Consider the following 22,037-nt stretch of genomic DNA (forward strand, 5'->3'; position numbering starts at 1 on the left):
AGGCTAGGGTGACCAGACATCCCCAGTTTCAGGGGACAGTCCCTCGATTGAGGACACTGTCCCCGGACCAAGTCTGTCCCTGGTTTTGTCCCCAGATTGGATTTAACAGGGGACAGGGGCAATTTCAAAGACAGTCAGTGCAGAATTAAAATAAAAAAAAATAGAATTACACACCCCGCTCCGCCGTGCCTACTAGCATAGGGGGGTTGTGTCCCATTATCTGTTCCCCCTTCTGATGATCATGTGCTGGTCGGAGCGGAGGGAATATTTCTTCAGTTTCAGGCTCATGCCCATTTAGCTCCTCTCTGTTCTTCTGCCTTGCCTCAAATCCTGGCCAGCCACCTGCCTATCTCTCGCCTTCCCTAGTGGAATGATCTTCCTCCGCTCCCCATCCAGTAGTAGCCGGGGCCCGAAGAGTAAGACTTGAGAGGCTGTGAGGCGGGCGGCGACGGGCAGAGAGTCGCTGATTGTTGCCATTATTGCTGGAAGCAGATGACACCCGTAGAGGGATGGGAGAAGGAGGTCACAAGGACGGATCTCAGTGATTCATGCAGGGACTTGTAGTCCCCCACTTTTTGGGATGTGACCCCCAAAAGTGAAAGACTACAGGTACCAGCATGACCACTGAGAGCTGAGGATGTATCACAACCCACCCCTCCAACTAGTGAAGAACTACAGGTCCCATTGTCCCAGCATGAACCACTCAGAGCTGAAGAGGTGTCCTCCCCTGACCCCTCAACTAGTGAAAGACTACAGGTCACAGCATTAACCCGTGAGATCTAAGGGGTCACATCCATGGGCGTCCGCTGAATTTTTTTCAGGGGGGGGGTGCTTCGGCAGCGGTGACACACAGTCGCATTTAACCCTTTCTTCGACCGCTAGCAGAGCTTAAAAGTGCCCCCCACGTTAAAATGTAAAAACGCCCCACTGTGCCCCCTGCATCTTTCAATATCTTTTTGTCACTACTGTGTACTCCCTCTCCACAACTGCACCTCTGGACCCCATTACATTACACATCACCCTACAGCTCTGGACCCCTTTACATTAAATAGCACCCTGCACCTCTGTATCCCTTTACATTACACAACACCCTGCATCACTGGACCCCTTTACATTACACAGCACCCCACAGCTCTGGACCCCTTTACATTACACAGCACCCTGCATCACTGAACCGCTTTACATTACACAGCACCCCACAGCTCTGGACCCCTTTACATTACACAGCACCCTGCATCACTGGACCCCTTTACAATACACAGCACCCTGCACCTCTGGAACAATTTACATTACACAGCACCCTGCACCTCTGGACCCCCTTTACATTACACAGCACCCTGCATCACTGGAACCCTTTACATTACATGGAACCCTTTACATTACACAGCACCCTGCATCACTGGACCCCTTTACATTACACAGCACCCTGCACCTCTGGACCCCTTTACATTACACAGCACCCTGCATCACTGGGCCCCCTTACATTACACAGCATACTGCATCACTGGAACCCTTTACATTACACAGCACCATGCACTGTGCAGGATATTAATACATGAGTTTCCATGACCAGTGCAGGACATTTAACCCCCCCCCCCCCATGCTGCATAGTAAAAAAAAATCACAGAAAGTCATCACAGTTAATAATGCCATACGGAATGCAGTCTGAAGATTATGAACTGTGAATGTGATGACTATGTGATTTTTTTTTTTAATATGCAGCATGGCGGGGGGGGTCATGGTAACTCATGTATTAATGTCCTGCACAGTACAGACCTTCCTCCTAGCGGGGAGGCACTGTAGTGTGAAAAATAGTGAAAATTAATTTGCTATGGTCACACAGTTGGGTGGGATCAGGACGTCTGTGCCCCGAGCCCACACTTTTTGGATCCTATTAGAGCCTCAGGCTCTAATCAGGTGCTTCAAGGATGCCCCGCCATAGGAATCCATCCTTCCAGCCAACCTAAAGGGGCTGGGCACATGGATAGGGAAGCAGCGGCAGGGATAGGGGGGGCAGCGCCCGTGTGCCCTCAAAGCACGGGCCACCACTGGTGCTTATGTTCCTACATATAGTGAGGCCATTAAAAACGGACAAAGCCACTCTCTAACAGGAAGTCAGATCACAGCTGAATTTGGAGAAATCTAAGGGCCAGTTCACACTAGAACGTGGTGTAGGAAACCAGCGTTCCGCACGCATTTAGGGCCGATGCAACTATAAGGGTGGCTTAGGCAGCCGTCTTAGGGCACCAGGATGCAGGCGGGTGGTAAAATTGGAATCCCCAGCTACAAAGTAGAGTAGAGAGTAGACAAAATCCTTGCACTGTTCCTGCGCGCATTTTGCCACACTTTATTCGAAACACAGGTTGTATACAAATGCTTTGCGCAGTCAGTGCATTCTTGCGCAATTCATATGCAGTTCTGTGTAATTTCAGCTTATTCATTATGAATGAAATTGCACTACATCACACCAAAAGTAGTGCATGCCTTACTTTTGGAAACTCACTGCAAGCAAATGCACTGAGTTTGCGGCCTGTGTTTAGCGTGTCCTTAACCTAATATTGACACCTGCTGCAGCCCATAACTTCAGTGTGTTTCAAATGTGGTGTGGCAAATGTGCATGATGGTTTCCCAAACCACCTTCACGTCTGAACCAGCCCTAAGAGCAAAAGTACATTAGGTATCTTTTGATTTAGAAATATATGCTTGAAAATATATTTTTTAAACCAGAGTTTAGTGTCACTTTAAGGTTAATTTTCTACTTAAAGTGATTGTTATTTTTCTAAACAAAATAGACTTTACAAACATGGTATACTTACCTGCTCTGTTGCAGTGGATTTGCACAGAACAGCCCCGATCCCCCTCTTCTCTGCTCCTGGCCACGTCGCAGCTGTGTGTGTCCATTCAGACACGGAGCTGCGATTCGGCCCCACCCCCTCCCCCCTGATTGGCTAACTGCCTCCCATTGACAGCAGCGGGAGCCAATAGCGCCGATACTTTGTCTTAGCCAATCAGGAAGGAGAGTCCCGAACGGTCATGACACTTGTGGACATCGCTGGACAGAGATGGGGCTCAGGTAAGTTTTAGGGCAGCTGCTGCACACAGAAGGCTTTTTATCTAAGATAAATAACCTTCTGCCTTTACAACGCCTTTAATTCCACACTGAACTGAGGAGGTAATCCATAGATTAGCATAATTCTAAAATAATGGTAATCTACGGATTACCCCCTCAGTTCAGTGTGGCAATAAGAAATAAACCATTCATCAGGGTACAGCAAAGTTACTGTTTCAGTCCTGGCAGGTTGTATACAAACATTTGGGTTGTCATTGCTTAACTACACAAGGTTCTGTTGAACACAGAAATGATAAGATAGATCTATATTATGGTTTACTGAAATTTGCTCAACATTTCCCTGAACACCATTTTCTTCCACATTTATAATACAGTGCCTTGCGAAAGTATTCGGCCCCCTTGAACTTTGCGACCTTTTGCCACATTTCAGGCTTCAAACATAAAGATATAAAACTGTAATTGTGTTTGAAGAATCAACAACAAGTGGGACACAATCATGAAGTGGAATGAAATTTATTGGATATTTCAAACTTTTTTAACAAATAAAAAACTGAAAAATTGGGCGTGCAAAATTATTCAGCCCCTTTACTTTCAGTGCAGCAAACTCTCTCCAGAAGTTCAGTGAGGATCTCTGAATGATCCAATGTTGACCTAAATGACTAATGATGATACATAGAATCCACCGGTGTGTAATCAAGTCTTCGTATAAATGCACCTGCACTGTGATAGTCTCAGAGGTCCGTTTAAAGTGCAGATAGCATCATGAAGAACAAGGAACACACCAGGCAGGTCCGAGATACTGTTGTGGAGAACTTTAAAGCCGGATTTGGATACAAAAAGATTTCCCAAGCTTTAAACTTCCCAAGGAGCACTGTGCAAGCGATAATATTGAAATGGAAGGAGTATCAGACCACTGCAAATCTACGAAGACCTGGCCGTCCCTCTAAACTTTCAGCTCATACTAGGAGAAGACTGATCAGAGATGCAGTCAAGAGGCCCATGATCACTCTGGATGAACTGCAGAGATCTACAGCTAAGGGGGGAGACTCTGTCCATAGGACAACAATCAGTGGTATACTGCACAAATCTGGCCTTTATGGAAGAGTGGCAAGAAGAAAGCCATTTCTTAAAGATATCAATAAAAAGTGTCGTTTAAAGTTTGCCACAAGCCACGCCAAACATGTGGAAGAAGGTGCTCTGGTCAGATGAAACCAAAATCAAACTTTTTGGCAACAATGCAAAACGTTATGTTTGGCGTAAAAGCAACACAGCTCATCACCCTGAACACACCATCCCCACTGTCAAACATGGGGGTGGCAGCATCATGGTTTGGGCCTGCTTTTCTTCAGCAGGGACAGGGAAGATGGTTAAAATTTATGGGAAGATGGATGGAGCCAAATACAGGACCATTCTGGAAGAAAACCTGATGGAGTCTGCAAAAGACCTGAGACTGGGACGGAGATTTGTCTTCCAACAAGACAATGATCCAAAGCATAAAGCAAAATCTACAATGGAATGGTTCACAAATAAACATATCTAGGTGTTAGAATGGCCAAGTCAAAGTCCAGACCTAAATCCAATCGAGAATCTGTGGAAAGAACTAAAAAACTGCTGTTCACAAACGCTCTCCATCCAACCTCACTGAGCTCGAGCTGTTTTGCAAGAAGGAATGGGCAAAAATTTCAGTCTCTCGATGTGCAAAACTGATAGAGACATACCCCAAGAGACTTACAGCTGTAATCGCAGCAAAAGGTGGCGCTACAAAGAATTAACTTAAGGGGGCTGAATAATTTTGCACGCCCAATTTCTCAGTTTTTTATTTGTTAAAAAAGTTTGAAATATCCAATAAATTTCGTGCCACTTCATGATTGTGTCCCACTTGTTGTTGATTCTTCCAAAAAAAATTACAGTTTTATATCTTTATGTTTGAAGCCTGAAATGTGGCAAAAGGTCGCAAAGTTCAAGGGGGCCGAATACTTTCGCAAGGCACTGTACATTCAGCCAGGAAACTTGAAAATTCTTCCTTGGAGTGGGGGCGCATTGCAAGGGTTAACTGCAGGGCTGCCGCCTTTTCTTCAAATCAAACCCGAACACTTTAGGCTCTGTTCACATCTTGGAGTTCCGAATCGTGGGCAGAATCACCGCAATTCTGCCACCACTCAAAATAGCGGCAAATTGCAGGATTCCCGTGCGATCCTTATCGCTTCTAATGGCATCCCGATTAGCAGTGAGATTTTGCTACGATTCGTCGGGCAACAATTAGAGTAAAATCACACAAACAGAATCGCAGGACGCCTGTCGCCCAAAAGAAGTTCTTGTACTTTTTTTGAGGCGACAGGCGCCCTGTGATTCTGTTTGCGTGATTTTACCACAAATGTCGCCCGATGAATCACGTCAAAATTACACTGCGATTAGGGTGCCATTGGAAAGAACAGGGAATGCACGGGCATCCTGCGTTTTGAGTGGTTTTCAACCCTGTCCTCAAGTACCCCCAACGGGCCATGTTTTGTAAATTTCTCTTAGATAAAATAGCTGTCCAAAATACCAAGCCATTGACTGATTTAAAGCACCTGTGCAAGATAAAGGAAAACCTGCAAACATGGCCTTTTGGGGGGGGGGGGGGGGGGGGGGGGGGGGTACTTGAGGACATGGTTGAGAACCACTGGCCTAAAGAACGTAGCATTGCAACGCGCATAGTGCGCCACAGCAAACAGTAGGTGTGGCCAATTTGTGTTAACAGTGGGAGAGGCCTAAAGGGGCATGATTAACCACTTCCATACAGGGCACTTATACACCTTCCCGCCCAGACCAATTTTTAGCATTCAGTGCTGTTGCACTTTAAATTACAATTGCGCGGTCATGCTATACTGTACCCAAACTACATTTTTATAGAGCTTTCTTTTGGTGGTATTTGATCACCTCAGGGATTTTTATTTTCTGCAAAAAAAAAGACCGAAAATTTAGAAAATAAAAAAAAAAAAAACTTTTTTTTGTTTCGGTTATAAAACATTGTAAATAAGTAAGTTTTCTCCTTCACTAATGGGCACTGATGGTACTGCACTGATGGGCACCAATGAGGTGGCATTGATGATGGGCACCAATATGCGGCACTGATGGGCGGCACGGATAGGTGGCACAGATAGGCGGCACGGATGGGCAGGGATAGGCGGTACGGATGGGCAGGGATAGGCGGCACGGATGTTTACTGATAGGCGGCATCGATGGGCACTAATGTGTTGTACTAATGGATGCCAATCAGTGCCAAACAATGCCTGCCAATCAGTGATGCCCATTGTGGGCACTGATTGGCATCCATTATGTGTCATCCCTGGTGGTCTAGGGTGGCATACCTTTGATTTAAATCCCTGGTGATCTAGTGGAATCCCTGGTGGTCCAGTGGGCATCCTCAGGGGGGGCTGTGCCTATAAACGATTAGCACAAACCCCCCCCCCCCCCCGTCTCAGGAGCAGCCGATCGGCTCTCCTCTACTCGTGTCTGACACGAGTGAGGAAAAGCCGATTACTGGCTTTTGCTGTTTACATCATGATCAGCCGTGATTGGACACAACTGATCACGTGGTAAAGTGTCTCCGTGAGAGACACTTTACCTAGATCGGTGTTACGGGGTGTCAGTCTGACACCCCGCAACAACGATCGCCGCGATGCGCGCAGCGGCTCAAAATCCTGAGGACGTCATATGACATCCAGTCAGGATTCTACAACCACTTTGCCGACGTCAATATGTCATTGGAAAAAGTAAAAAAAGTGCGCTTATCTATAACAATCTAAAACAGCTGCAAACTCAAGATGTTTATACAAACAAAAAATACTATGAAAAAAAGGAGTGGAGTTGCGCTAAAAATTGTGTGACTTATCAAATTAAATAGTGAGCATTATAAAGTCCCAAGGAAGAGAAGAAAAATCTTCTTTAGACAAATGTAAATTGTGTAAAAGTTCTGTGAATAATTAAATTCCATATGGAATCACAACGTGAAGAGACATCTGGATCACTGCTCCCTGAAAATGCTGACCCTTACCGGCTTTTCAGATCCAAATGGATCAAGCCGAGCAAGTAGCCAAACACCTGGGCTGCACAGGAGATCTGAATCTTGATACGGTCTTCCCAGCAGTCCGTCAGTGGAACATCCAGAAAGCAAAAAAAATAAAACTAGATAGTGTGATATTGTCAGGTAATCGCACACAAATTCTCCCCCTGTGACTGGCAGACGGACAGTGTGACATGCAAACCACCACCAAAATACACACTGACCCTTACCAGAGCCCTGGATCTAGATAGATCAAAACCGCAAGGGGGATATAGGCAGCCAATGGAAAAGATCTTCTCTCAAAACAGTCCTCGGATTCACCAGGCAATCAACAGTCATGGAGAAGAAAAGCTCACAATGGTGTGATAACGCTTGAAGCATTTATTAAATAAAAACGTAGCACACTTACATAAGTAACTCTAAAAACAGCATAAAGGATCCGGCCGGATCCTTTATGCTGTTTTTAGAGTTACTTACAAGGTTGAAAAAAAAGTCCAACCTATATGTGTGAATATGTCAATATTACATTATATATCCCTGCATGCTGTTGTCGTTCAGGTTCTTATCTAAGGCCGATTTCAGACGAACAGCAGTTTTACCGCAGGTAAAAGCATGTTTATGTTTTGCTGGAATTCAATTTTATTCGTGGGTCGGTACCGGAGCATGCTGGGACTGTGACGTCATAAGAGGCATATATAAATCGGTGCGAGCCACGCACCTGCCATTACAGCGGGAGGAAGCGACGTGTCAACATCGAAGAAGGAGCAGACGGCGACAGAAGCCCGGTCACCCCGCCGAACACGTCGGAGGAAGCCCGCAAGGGGGGGGGGGGCTCTTTTATAAAAGCGGCCCCCCTCCCGGCGGAAGAGAACCAGACAGCGATGAAGAGCGGCACCCCCCCCCCCCCCAGAAGACATCCAAGAAGCAGCCCCCCCTCGTGAAAGAGCTAAAGAAGAGAGGGGAGGCCCCCCGGAGCTGACTAATAAATTATCTTACCCTGTGTCGTGTTTTTTTTTTTACATTTTTTATTCCGCCAGGTGAATGGGTAGGGGTACGATGTACCCCATACTCATTCACCGAGGGTGGGGGGCCGGCGTCTGGGGGCCCCCTTATTAAAGGGGTCTCCCAGATTCCGATAAGCTCCCTTTGTGCAGACCCCGACAACCAACGGCCAGGGTTGTCGGGAAGAGGCCCTGTCCTCATCAACATGGGGACAGGGTGCCCCCCTGCCCCAAAGCACCTACCCCCCCATGTTGAGGGCATGCGGCCTGGCACGGTTGAGGGGGGCGCTCGCCCGTCCCCACCCCTTTCCTGACCGGCCGCTCAGATACGGGTCTGGTATGGATTTTGGGGGACCCCCCACTCCGGTTTTTCGGCGCAGGGGGTGTCTCCTTAAAATCCATAGCAGACCCAAGGGCCTGGTATGCTCCTGTAGGGGGAACCCATGCCAGTTTTTTAGTTGAAATTTGGCGTGGAGTTCCTCCTCAAGATTCATACCAAACGCAGCTGACAGTGCACTGCGGTTATGTGCCGATAGCTTCGGGATTTCGCAGCTGGGCGCATCCAGTTCTATTTTTTTTATCCGCACAAAACCGCAGGGAAAAACAAACAATCGCAGGTAGCCGTAGTGTGTGAATGATGTCATAGGAAAGAATTGTGTGCTTCTAGCTGCGGTAAAATCCGCAGCTAAAAGCACCATTCTATCCGTCCGTCTGAAAGGGGCCTAATAGTTTTTTTTTTTGTTTAATTAATCGATGCTCCCTTCTGAGGCCACCGCTGGTGGATGATGTTGGCTAGTCGCCTGCCAGCACTATAATAGCCAGTGATGCTCCATGCGTCCACATCAGTATTTCTTAAAGTTTGTCTTGAGCTCCAAAAAAAAAAAAAAAAAAAAAAAAAAAGTTTCATGGCACACCTGAAAAGATTGAACAAATTTTGTGGTGAAGAACTTATTTATCTTTAATTTAATGACAGATGTGCCTGCTTTCGAGAGAAAATCAGATTGAAGCGATTGTAATTTTCTTTATACTTTCACTTGCTTCCTTGCTTTTCATTTAACAGTTTCAAGACTTGATTAAGTATTTCTCCATCGCTAAACAATGGACAAAACTTTTATGGAATGGAACTAGATATAGATAGAGCGATCAAATTTTCTCCCAAGATTTCGCACAAGTCTTGCATTACGAAAGTAACCAATGAATGACAGACTGACAGAGATTGTAAATCAATGTTGCAAAAGTTAAAGAAGTAACTCATAAAAACACAATACATTTTTTTCAATATGTTGAAGGTTTCAAAAACGCTAGCAATTTTAAATATTAAAAAATAAAAATAATAAAAAAATAAAATAAAAAAACACACATGGCACACAGTTTGAGAAACACTGGTCTACATCATGGCAATGTATAACTTCGATCCAGGGCAGGCAGCATTACAGGGCCGCTCCCAGCATTCAAGAGACTATGGCAGTGTGCCTCTTTTCAGACCTGCTCTGCCCCCTGTCGTGCTGCTGAAGCCGTAAGGTAGGATCTAGTAAGACGGGACTCTGATATAATAAAGGGACTCTGTTATGGGGGCTCTCATGCCTTTTATACACACACACACACACACAGTTGTGCTCATAAGTTTCACTTACATTCCTGGATTCTGAATGATGGGGAAAACAAAATATTTGTCAAAAGGACCAGCGGGAAAAGGTAGGAAAAAGGAAAAAAAAAAAAAAAAAAAAAAAAAAAAAAAAAAAAGATATAAAAAGATATCCAAGGAATTGAGAATACCAATCAGCAGTGTTCAAACGAATCAAGATATGGAAAATGAGGGGTTCTGCTGAAACCAAAACAGTCAGGTGGACCAACTAAGATTTCAGCCACAACTGCCAGGAAAATTGTTCAGGAAGCAAAGAAGAACCCACAAATAACTTCAGGTGAAATACAGGACTCTCTGAAAACATGTGGTGTGGATGTTTCAAAATGCACAATAAGGAGGCACTTGAAGAAAGATGGGCTGCATGGTCGAGAAACCAGAAAGCAATTACTATGCAAATGCCACAAAGTATGCCACTTACAATCCCCCAAACAGCACAAAGACATGCCTCAAACCTTCTGGCACAAAGTAATTTGGAGTGATGAGACCAAAAATCAAGATTTTTGGCCACAACTATAAACGCTTCATTTGAGAGAGTCAACAAGGCCTATAAGGAAAGGTACACCATTCATACTGTGAAACACAGAGGTGGATCGCTGATGTTTTTGGGATGTGAGAGTGCCAAAAGGCTCATGAAATTTGGCCAAAATTGATGGCAAGATGAATGCAGTATGTTATCAAAAAATACTGGAGGAACATTTGCATTCATCAGCCAGGAAGCTGCGCATGGGATGTACTTGGACATTCCATCATGAATGATCCAAAAACACAAGGCCAAGTTGACCTGTCAATGGCTAAAGCAGAATAAAGTGAAGGTTCTGGAGTGGCCATCTCAGTCTCCTGACCTCAATATCATTGAGACAATCTGGGAAGATGGTGCAAGACAGCCCAAGAATTTACAGGAACTGGAGGCTTTTTGCCAAGAGGAACGGGCAGCTTTACCATCCTAGAAAATAAAGAGCCTCATCCACAAAAGACTAAAAGGGGGCAATACAAACTTTTGATCAAGGTCGTTTCTGTTGCCATGATTTTTTTTAAAGTGTAAACACAGTTTATTGATAATAAATGGCTTCAGCCAAAACTAACCATGAGAGAAAGAAAAGTTTGCGTTATTCATATTCTATAAAAAACGGCCAAGAAATCAAATTCTGCCAGGGATGTAAACTTATGAGTGTGCACGTGCGCACACACACACACACACACGTTTATATGCCATATAAACTCTTACAAACAAATATACACTTGTGATCTTTCCTACCAAAAATATGTAGCAGAATACATGTTTGCCTAAATATATGAAGACACTCTATTTGATATGTACTATAGCAGAAAGCCGAAAAATAAATTTTATTTTTTCAAAATGAATCTTTAGGTTTATAGCGCAAAAATAAATAAATAATAATCAAAAAAAAACAGTAGTGATCAAATACCACCTTAAGAAAAGTTCATTTGGGTACAATGTTGCAATTGTCAGATAAAGTAACACAGTGCCAATAAATGGCCTGGTGATGAAGAGAGGTAAATCTTCCAGGGGTAATGTGGTTTAGGCATCATGCACACAGGACTATTAAATGCCGAAGCTGCTGCCAGCGCATTTTTAATAGCATCTATGGGCATTTTTTTGGCTTTAGATTTTCACAAAAAGCACCCCCTAGAAAGTAAAAGTGGCAAAATGATTGTTAGTGTTTAGCTGCATTTTTACAGCTCCTGTTGGCACAGACTTTCGTGTAAAAAAATAAATAAAAAATCCATCAGACGCCCCCAACAGCAGCTGTAAATATGTCCTGTGTGCACAAGGCCTTAGAATTAGCCAACGCCAGGCTCTTCAATAGGGGAAACAGCAATAAAAGCTCAGAGGTTGTAACTTTTCCTAGACCCTATATAAAAACAGGTTTTAGCCAGTTTTTACACTTTTAACCAATTTTTGACATTTCAGTTGCATCTAAATAGTTTTCAGCTATCACTAGAGCATCACTCGTCTATTTAAAATATGACAACTTTTGTACTGTATATCAAACACTTACATTTCCACTGGATCTATGGTTGTTAAAAATATTGAAATACACCATTAAAAAACGTGCAATTTTCTCATGTGAATACTCACGATGGAGGTATAACTGGAAGGTGTTACTCTACAGTAGACATGATGGATTATTGTTCAAAGATCTGTTACAACTATAATCACACATTTACCTAGTGCTTTTCCATTGTGCTCAAAAAGCCCTTGAAAAGGAATAAAAAACGGTCATCTTTCAGCACACATTTATTAAATAAAAGTTTATTTGACATATTTCCCCAAAACAAAAAGGCAACTTCACATCTGTATAAAAAAACACTTTCGTAACAACCTTTTGTGTAAATGGAGGTGAGAAATAGACTACCAAAATATTTGGAATCCTGTTTGGATGTGATAGCTTGTCTGGGAGATCTCAGTGACATAAATAAACAGTCTTGTCCATGGCTCTCAAGGAAAGGCTGTAGTTCTTCAGAAACCAATGCAGTTTGTGTCCGGTCCTGCTTACTCCGCAGTGTTTGAACCAGTGTCTGAAAAAGAATAAAAGTTCACAGGTTACATTTATTTCTTCAACCCATAACAGACGGCAGGTAGAACTGCAATATTCTCCAATTGTACACTTAAAGCCCAGCTCTGGCAAAATGGAAAATTCTCTTGCAGTGAGGCAGCGCCTGCACTGCAAGGGTTAATGGCTTATTTTGTCTAGAGACAGAAGAAACACTTAAGCTAAATAAAATAAAAGTCTAAGATTCCTACATTCACACAAACCAGGTGGCTGCAGAAATCCTCCCCACTGTGCTATTGTATTGTAAGAGTACACTGATCAGCGGCTGCAGACTGCTGATCAAGGAAGGTTTTCCAGCAGGACTGTTCAACAGAAGCAGATTTAACAGCGTGTACCTGGCTTTACGCGTGCCCCCGATGACGTCATTTATGATGAAACGTGTAGGTGGGAGCCGGGAGGTCGTGACACTACCACGCATTCGCAAATACAAAAAGGCATTGTGGGAATTGTTGTACATTTTAACCACAATAAAGGATTTTACAGTACAGCGAGGTGCATGCGAGTGGGGAGTGACAGAGGATCCCCAAGTACTGCTGTTGCAGGATCATATCTGTACAAGTGCAATTTGACTGATAGATATCTCAAGAGTCACACACACTCTGGTAAACATACATGTGCAAAATTTGGAGTACACACCGGGGTGTGGAATCTAAGAAGCAGATTTATGTTCACAGATCTCGGTCTTGGCACAGGAATCTATTGGTGTTGGGATTATTCACTACAGTTGGTCTAAGGACTACTTACGTATTGTGTACTTATTTCTTTGCACACTGTATATTAAATTGGCCATAAAAATAGGATTTTTGTACTCACCGTAAAATCCATTTCTCCGAGTTCATGGACGGACACAGCAGCATCTTAGGGTATTATCCTCCCATTAGGAGATTGACTAGGCAGAAACACAGCAAGTGTTAAAACACACACAGTACAGTACCGCCCCCCGGGTACATCCCCCTCTCCCTGCAGCCTCAGTTCGTCAACAAGCAGTACAAACAAAGAAGGGGTGGGTGCTGTGTCCGTCCATGAACTCAGAGAAATGGATTTTACGGTGAGTACAAAAATCCTATTTTCTCTTCCCTTAGGACCAGTCACCGACACGAACAGTGAATCCGACCTCCGAAATGGAGCCGTAGCAGACAGGCACACCTGTAGGGCTTGAACCACGTCCAAGGAATGCAGCCTCCGTGGGATTCGCCGGCCGAGGACACAAGGATGGAAGAACAATGTCCTCATTAAGATGAAAAGTCAAAACAACCTTAGGAAGGAACGACGGCTGCGGACGCAGCACCACCTTATCCCTGTGGATGACCAAATAGGGAGCCTTGCAAGACAAGGCCGCCAATTCAGAAACCCATCTGACCGATGCAATTGCCACCAGAAAAACCACCTTCTGGGAAAGAGTCAAAGGGATCTCCCTAATGTTCTCAAACGGAGGCTTCTGAAGCACCGAGAGGACCAAATTCAAGTCCCACAAAGGTAGTGGAGGACGTACCGGAGGGGCCACATGCCAAACCCCCTGCACAAACGTACGCACCAGAGAGTACGCCGCTAAGGGTCGCTGAAAGAAAAACATCCAAGGCCGAAATCTGCCCCTTAATCGTACTTAAAGCGGGAGTTCACCCGAAAAACTATTTTTAACATTAGATTGAGGCTCATTTTGTCAAGGGGAATTGGGTGTTTTTTTTTTTTAAATCGAAGCAGTACTTACCGTTTTAGAGATAGATCTTCGCCGCCGCTTCCGGGTATGGTCTTCGGGACTGGGCGTTCCTATTTGATTGACAGGCTTCCGACGGTCGCATACATCGCGTCACGAATAGCCGAAAGAAGCCGAAAGTCGGTGCGGCTCTATACGGCGCCTGCGCACCGACATTCGGCTACTTTCGGAAAATCGTGACGCGATGTATGCGACCGTCGGAAGCCTGTCAAATAGGAACGCCCAGTCCCGCAGCCCATACCCGGAAGCGGCGGAGAAGATCTCTAAAACGGTAAGTACTGCTTCGATTTTTAAAAAAAAAACACCCGATTCCCCTTGACAAAATGAGCCTCAATCTAATGTTAAAAATTAAGTTTTTGGGTGAACCTCCACTTTAAGGCGAGAGCCTGGTCCACTCCACGCTGTAAAAACAGCAGAACTCTGAAAATCACATATGCACGGGGATGCCACTTCATCTCCTCACACAGAGATGCAAGCCTTCCACGTATGATGGTAAATCTTCCGGGAAGTAGACTTCCACGCCCGCAGAATGGTAAAGATCACCGAGTCCGACAAACCTCGGTCCCTCAGCACCTGGCTTTCAATAGCCATCCCTTTAAAGCCAACGACTGTAAAATAGGACCCTGCAACAGAAGGTCCTCCCGCAGTGGCAGGCGCCAAGGTACATCTGCCACCAGACGCACCAGGAACGGCGAGGCCAATCTTGAGCAATTAGGATTGTTGGTATCCCTTCGGCTTCCACTCTGCGGAGCAGACATGGAAGAAGCTTCAGAGGAGGAAAGGCTTAGAGTAGGCGATATTGACCCCACAGAGCCACCAACGCATCTGCCCATTGGTCTTTTGACCTGGCCATGAAACCGCAACACCTTTCGATTGAGTCGTAACGCGAGGAGATCCACGTCTGGCGTGCCCCATTTCACACGCAGACTTTGAAACGCATCCGGGTGCATCGACCACTCTCCCTGGTCCAGAGTTTGGCGACTTAGGTAGTCTCCGGGCATACAGAACTGGCAGGCAATGTACACTGCCGATAGAGCTGGTAAATGTTCGGCCCACCTGAGGATGTGAGCGACCTCCGCTGCTGCAGCCAAGCTTCTTGTACCCTCCTGATGATTGAAATGGACAACGCCACGGCTGTGGCATTGTCCGACTGGATCCTCCTGACCGGCGGCCTTGTAGTCTTAGAGACCACTTGGAGAGGCACAGCCTGATCGCCCGGAGTTCCAGGACATTGATCGGCAGGTGGGATTCCTCCCGAGTCCAGCGCCCCTGGGCCGACTGAACACTCCACACTCTCCCCCAGCCGGTGAGGCTGGCGTCCGTCGTGACCACCGTCCAATGACACAGAAGGAACAACTTCCCAGCCCTAAGAACTGGAGACGTCAGCCACCACACTAGGGAGGACCTGACCAGGCGGCCCACCCGGATTTGGCAATCCGGAGACAAAGGGCACTTGTCCCAACGCAACAGAATTTCTTTCTGCAATACTCATGTGAAATTGAGCATACAGCACCGCCTCAAAAGGAGGCCACCATGAGACCCAGGACTCGCATGCAAAAGCGAAGCGACGACCATTTTTGGGTTGTCAACCGCTGCACCACAGCTCGCAGCATTTGTAGTTTCTCCATGGGAAGAAAAACTCTCGCCTCCATCCAGGACCAGCCCCAGGTATTCCAGGCGTTGAGACAGTATCAACACCGACTTCTGAACATTTAGCACCCAATCGAATTCCCGGAGGGTCCGGCAGGTGATACACGTCTTCCTTTAATTCTGAGCTTGAAGAGGCTCTCAGAAGAAGGTCGTCCAGGTAGCCTACAATAGCGATTCCACACTGCCTCAGCAGGGCCAGAATCTGGGTGAGCACCTTGGTGAAAACCCTTGGCGCCTAAGCCAGGCCGAAAGGGAGTGCCACAAATTGAAAGTAGTCTTCTGACTGCAAAGCGCAGAAATCAATGATGCTTTGAGCATATGGGGATATGCAAGTATGCGTCCTTGATATCCAAGGACGCCAGGAAATCCCCCGGATGGAGCGCCGCGACAACCGAGCGAACCGACTCCATCCTGAACTTTTGCACTCTGACAAAGCAGTTGAGGGCCTTGAGATCCAGGATTGGACAGACCCCTTCCTTCTTGGGGACCACAAATAGATTGGAGTAAAACCCCCGAAACCATTCCTGTAATGGAACCGGCACGATCACCCCCATCACCAGCAGATCCTGAACAGCCCCAAACAGGGCCTCCCGATGACCCGGAGGAAAAAAAAGACCGGAGTTAGGCTTACCGGTAACTCTGTTTCTAGGAGTCTTCCAGGACAGCCTCTTGAGACCTTGGGCTCCTCCCTCCGGGACAGGAAACACGTACACCCTTTTCTTTAAAGGGCGGTCCTCTAGATCTCCTCCTCAGTTTGCCCGAGAAATACCAGAAGATCCTGAAAGACATAGTCTACTAACACATCGTTAGATCATTTTATATCTTCACCACAATTACAGTTCCTTAACAGACACCGGGTGGGAAAAACTCCGGCTGTCCTGGAAGACTCCTAGAAACAGAGTTACCGGTAAGCCTAACTCCGGTCTTTCTCTAGTCGTCTTCCAGGACAGCCTCTTGAGATGACAAGCAAGAACTTACTGGTTTTTAGGGTGGGACTACTGTCTGGAGGACCCTTCGTCCGAAGGCCTGATCCTTGTCTGACAGCAGGTCCAACCGGTAGTGTCTTGCAAAGGTTGAGTAAGATGTCCAGGCTGCCGCCTTACAGATCTCTTCCGGGGACGCTCCTGCTCTTTCTGCCCAGGAAACCGCCACTGCCCGAGTAGAATGTGCTTTAACTGTAGGTGGTTCCCTACCCCCTAACGTATATGCTTCTACAATCAACATCCTGAGCCATCTGGCAATAGAGGATTTTGATGTTCTGTGACCCTTGCGGGCACCTGAGAAGTTAACAAAAAGTGAGTCACATAGTCTAAATTCCTTTGTGACTTCTAAGTAAAATAAAAGACTTCTTTTAACATCCAATAAGGACAAAAATTCCCCTTCATCATTTTCTGAAGAGGAAAGCAAGGTTGGTAGGACAATGTCCTGAGTCCTATGAAAGGTAGAGGCTACCTTGGGTAGGAAGCTAGGATCCGTCCTAAGAATTATCCTATCATCAAATACAGATAGGAAGGGTTCCCTAATAGAGAGGGCCTGAAGATCGCTGACTCTCCTGGCTGAGGCTATGGCCACTAGAAAGACTGTCTTAAGGATAACATGTTTCAGAGAAGACTCTTCCATCGGTTCAAATGGTTTGTTAGTAAGAGCCTTTAGTACCAAGGACAGATCCCAAGAGGGACAGGCTCTAATCCTAGTTGGATTAGATCTTGTCAGACTTTTGAAAAAGTTTTTGACGAAGCGATCCTGTTGGAGAGGTACATCCAAAAAAATACTTAAGGCAGCCGCCTGTACTTTGAGAGTGCTGACTGATAAGCCTAAGTCCGCACCTGCCTGCAAAAATTCTAGCACTACTGGGATGCCGGAATGATTCATTCCTTGTTGTATCTTCCAGGAATTGAATTTTTTCCACACCTTAGAGTATATTGCTCTAGTTACCGGTTTGCGACACCCTAAGAGAGTCGTGACCACTTTATCTGAAAAACCCCGTGCTTTCAATAGTTGCTCTTCAGAAACCAGGCAGTTAGTTTCAGGTTCTTTATTTGAGGATGAAGGACTGGACCTATAGACAGTAGATCTACTTTCTCTGGAAGTGTCCAAGGTGGATACAGGGCCAGCCTCCACAGGCTGGCGAACCATGGCCTCTTGGGCCAGAAAGGCGTGATCAGAATCAGATCCGCGGGTTCCCTGAGAAATTTTTGGATTACCCTGGGAATCAACCTCACTGGAGGGAATGCGTATGCCAGGCTGAAATGCCAAGGATGTGAAAAGGCATCTATCCCCTTCGCTTTGTCTTGTGGGTGAATGGAAAAAAATGTTGTAACCTTCCTGTTCTCCTTTGCTGCGAACAGGTCCACCTCTGGTAGTCCCCAGAGTGAGACCATCTGGTAGAAAGTCTCCTGGTCTAGAGACCACTCGTCCTGACATACTACCTGTCTGCTGAGGAAATCTGCCAGGGTATTCAGTGAGCCCTTTAGGTGGACAGCTGAAAGGTGTACCAGATTTTTCTCTGCCCAGATCAAGATCTGTGTAGCTGTTGCCTGTAGGGCTGGGCTCCTTGTGCCTCCTTGCTTGTTTATATAAGCTACTGTGGCAGCGTTGTCTGACCTGATTTGTAGATGCTGACCCACTAGATAGCACTTGAAGCCCTGAATGGCTTTTAGAACGGCTAACAGTTCTTTTTGGTTCGATGACCGAAGAACCTCCGAGGACGACCACTGACCCTGGGTCCAAACTTCTCCCAGGTGGGCGCCCCAACCCCCCCTGCTGGCATCGGTGGTCATTACCAGAGCCACTGGCGGATCCCAGAGAAGACCCTTGTCCAGGTTTTCTCTGGCTCTCCACCACCATAGGTTTCTTTGAATGCTCTTTGGGATAGGTATTGTGAGGTCCAAATCCTCCTTCCTGCCACTCCAAAGTTTGAGCATATGTGCCTGGAGAGGACGCGAATGAAATCTGGCCCAGGGTACCGCCGGAAAACAGGCCGACATCAGACCCAGAACTCGCATAACTTGCCTTATGCTGATCTCCTGATTCGTCTGGAGAAAAGCAACCGCCTGATCTAGTTTGAGAATTTTTTCCTGGGGAAGGAAAATCTTCTTTTCTACTGAGGATATTCTGTATCCCAGGTACATCACCTCCTGTGATGGTATCATCTGCGATTTTTCTTCGTTGACCAGCCAACCCAGGGAACGCAGGAAAGACAGGGCTACCTTCAGGTCGCTCTCTAACTGATGACCAGACGGGGCTATGAACAACAGATCGTCTAGGTAAGGCACTATTGTTACTCCTTGGAGTCTCAGTGGTGCCAGGGCTTCTGCTAGGACTTTGGTAAAAATCCTTGGCGAGGAAGACAGGCCAAAGGGAAGGGCCCTGAATTGCAGATGTTTGGTAGCAGAACCCAGTCTTACCGCTAGACGCAGGAATTTTTGGCATTCCTGACGGATCGGAATGTGTAAATATGCGTCCCGTAAGTCCACGGTGGCCATATAACACTTTGGGAAGATCAGACTGGTGACTGAAAATATCGATTCCATTCTGAACCGTTTGTAACGGACCCACTTGTTGAGGGGACGAAGGTTTAAAATCAGTCTGTACTTTCCTGAGGGCTTTTTCACCACGAAGACATGTGAATACACCCCCTGACCTTCCTCCTCCTGGGGAACTTCCAACAGAACCCTCTGATCCAACAGGTCCCCTAAAAGGAGACCCAGGGCCTCTGCCTTCTCCCGGTCTCTGGGAGGTTGAGTGACCAAAAATATTGGGGGAGGGGGAACTGAGAATTCCAGCCTGTAGCCGTTTTCTATGAGGTCGTGTACAAACGGACTGACTGTTAATTCTGTCCATTGTGAGAGGAACTCCCCCAATCTTCCTCCCACAGGGACCTGAGTGTCACTGGGTTTTGGGGGGAACCTGAGGAGGGTTAAACAAGATTCCTCCTCTTCCACGTCCCTTTTGGCCCACCCAATGTTTTTTAGGATGTGAATCCCGGTCTTTCTGGCTTTGCCTAAACCCTCGAAAAAAGCGTTTATTTTCTTTCTTTTTTCTTTCCGGGAAGGCTTTCTTTTTATCTTGTGTCCTTTCTAGTGCCTCCTGGAGACCCGGACCAAATAAGTGATCGCCAGAAAAAGGTAAGCCGCAGAGCTTTAATTTTGATGCGGCGTCACCCGTCCATGTCTTTAACCAGACCGACCTTCTGGCTGCGTTGACCAACGCTGCAGATCTGGCTGCAAGCTTCACCGATTCTGAGGAAGCATCGGCTAGGAAGCCAGCCGCCTTCAAGAGTAACGGGAAAGATTTTAAAATCTGCTGCCTGGATGTACCAGCAGTGATATGCGCTTGGAGTTGATTAAGCCAACACTCCAAGTTCCTGGCTACGCAGGTAGCCGCCAACGCTGGCTTAAGTGCAATAGTGGAAGCGTCCCAAGCCCTTTTTAAAATGATGTCACCCCTTTTATCCATTGGATCTTTAAGTGTTCCAAGGTCATCGAAGGCCAGGTCAGTTCTTTTTGACACCCTGGCCAGAGGTGCATCTAGCTTTGGAACTTTGTTCCATGGGAGCGTAGTATCTTCCTCAAAAGGATATCTACGCTTTAGGTTCCCTGCAAAAAAAGGTCTTTTTTCTGGTTGCTCCCACTCCAACAAGATCGTTTCCACCAACGATTTATGAACAGGAAAACACCTGGTTTTTACCGCACTACCTTGATAAAGTTGGTCGTGCTTAGATAGCTGGACCTGTTCCTCTCGGATCTCTAGGGTTTCATATATTGCTTTAAGCAAGTCTCCCACATCTTCTAGAGACAGTCTATATCTAGTCCCCCTGGAAGAGTCTTCTTCTTCTAGCTCAGAGCCAGAAGCTGAATCTACCTGAGAGGAAGCCTGGGACCGAGTGGACCCTCCTGCTTCCTCCTCCTCATGCTCATCCCCTTCGACCGGAGTTGCCAAGGACGGGGCACTAGGGGTCCTATATACCGGGGACGGCATCTGCATCCTATCCATCATTCCCCGGAAAGATTTGAAAGTGGATGCTAGCTCATCTTTTACAGATGATAAGACTTTTTGGCATTCTGCCACAGAGTCATCTTTGACCAGACTGGAGATGCACTCTACACATAGAGGCTTTTTCCAGCTGGAACCCAATTTTTTCCCACATACAGCGCACTTTCTTTTAGGGGCTTGTGCTGGCGTTTTGTCCTGAGATTTGACCTAAAATCAAACACAAACACCATGCTTTAGTATAAAAGACAATGCCCCCTGACAACCACCCGTGTGTCAGAAAAGGTAAGTGCTGGGGAGCCCTCCACCACAGGCCCTGCCCAGGGAGGGAGAAAAGGTCCTGAGATAATTCAGACCATGTCCCCCCAAGGTAAGTGAAGAGTCAGCCTAGCCCCCCTTACCTGGGAGACGCCGGAGCCGGTGGACCCGGAGTCTGTAGCCTGCCTCGCTTCCTCCATCGGTCCTGTGTCCTTAAACAGCCCGGCTGCGTATGGAACACACCGCTCCGTGTGCCTTTCTTCCACTGCCGCGCTTTAAGTCGAATGGGACTAGGTTTCGACAGCGCCCCTTGATGACGCCGTTCCGGTGACGCACTTCCGCCTTGTGGAACGCATCCGTCCCGCCCCTCAGCGCCGCTCCGGAAGAGGATCTGCAGTGCAGAGCGGCATGGCCAGCCAGCGTCTCTCGCCGCCGCCATAGCTGATGTACCGCGCTGTGCCCTCAGAAGGAGACCAACGCAACAGGTACTGGGTACTGCAGGGGGGGATGCCGACATCAAGGGTTCCCACTCTCTCTGAGCTTTAGACAGCAGTGAAAAAACGGTGACCTTTCTCTTCCTAGCAGGAGCAGAGGGGTACCAGGCAGAGAGGGAATCCAGCATTTTAAAAGTCCCTTAAAAAACGTGCTCCTTCCCTTCTGGCAGGAAACACAATAACTGAGGAGGAGATCTAGAGGACCGCCCTTTAAAGAAAAGGGTGTACGTGTTTCCTGTCCCGGAGGGAGGAGCCCAAGGTCTCAAGAGGCTGTCCTGGAAGACGACTAGAGAAAATCTGTTTGGTGGGCAAGAGAGAGAAACTTATCTTGTACCACGAGGAAACTACCTTGCAAACCCACCGGTCGGAAAGAAGAGATGTCCGAGACGCAAATTCGACCCCCCCCCCCCCCAAGGAGACGGGCGGGGGCAGACCTTCATGCGGACGCAGATTTCTCTGCAGGCTTGTGGAACCAGGGATGCTTCTGCCCTTCAGTGGGCATCTTAGCGGCCTGGGAACGTTTACCTGCAGCCCCAGTTGGACGAAACAAAAAACGCTTGTGGGCGGTAAAAGAGGGCCCCTGCCTACGGTG

The 22,037-nt window shown here is 46.7% G+C and overlaps 1 protein-coding gene across 1 annotated transcript in view; it reads right to left on the reverse strand.

Annotated features, from left to right (window-relative positions):
• Nucleotides 1-12,003: 12,003 nt before the first annotated feature.
• Nucleotides 12,004-22,037, reverse strand: part of GTF2A2 (general transcription factor IIA subunit 2) — a 38,310-nt gene continuing 28,276 nt past the window's right edge. The window contains exon 4 of the mRNA XM_040342828.1: nucleotides 12,004-12,302. Coding sequence (XP_040198762.1) covers nucleotides 12,277-12,302 — 26 coding nt within the window. The 3' untranslated portion in view covers nucleotides 12,004-12,276. The remainder of the gene's footprint in view (nucleotides 12,303-22,037) is intronic.

The sequence above is a fragment of the Rana temporaria genome, chromosome 3, assembly GCF_905171775.1.
Source record: "Rana temporaria chromosome 3, aRanTem1.1, whole genome shotgun sequence".
NCBI classification, from domain to species: Eukaryota; Metazoa; Chordata; class Amphibia; order Anura; family Ranidae; genus Rana; species Rana temporaria.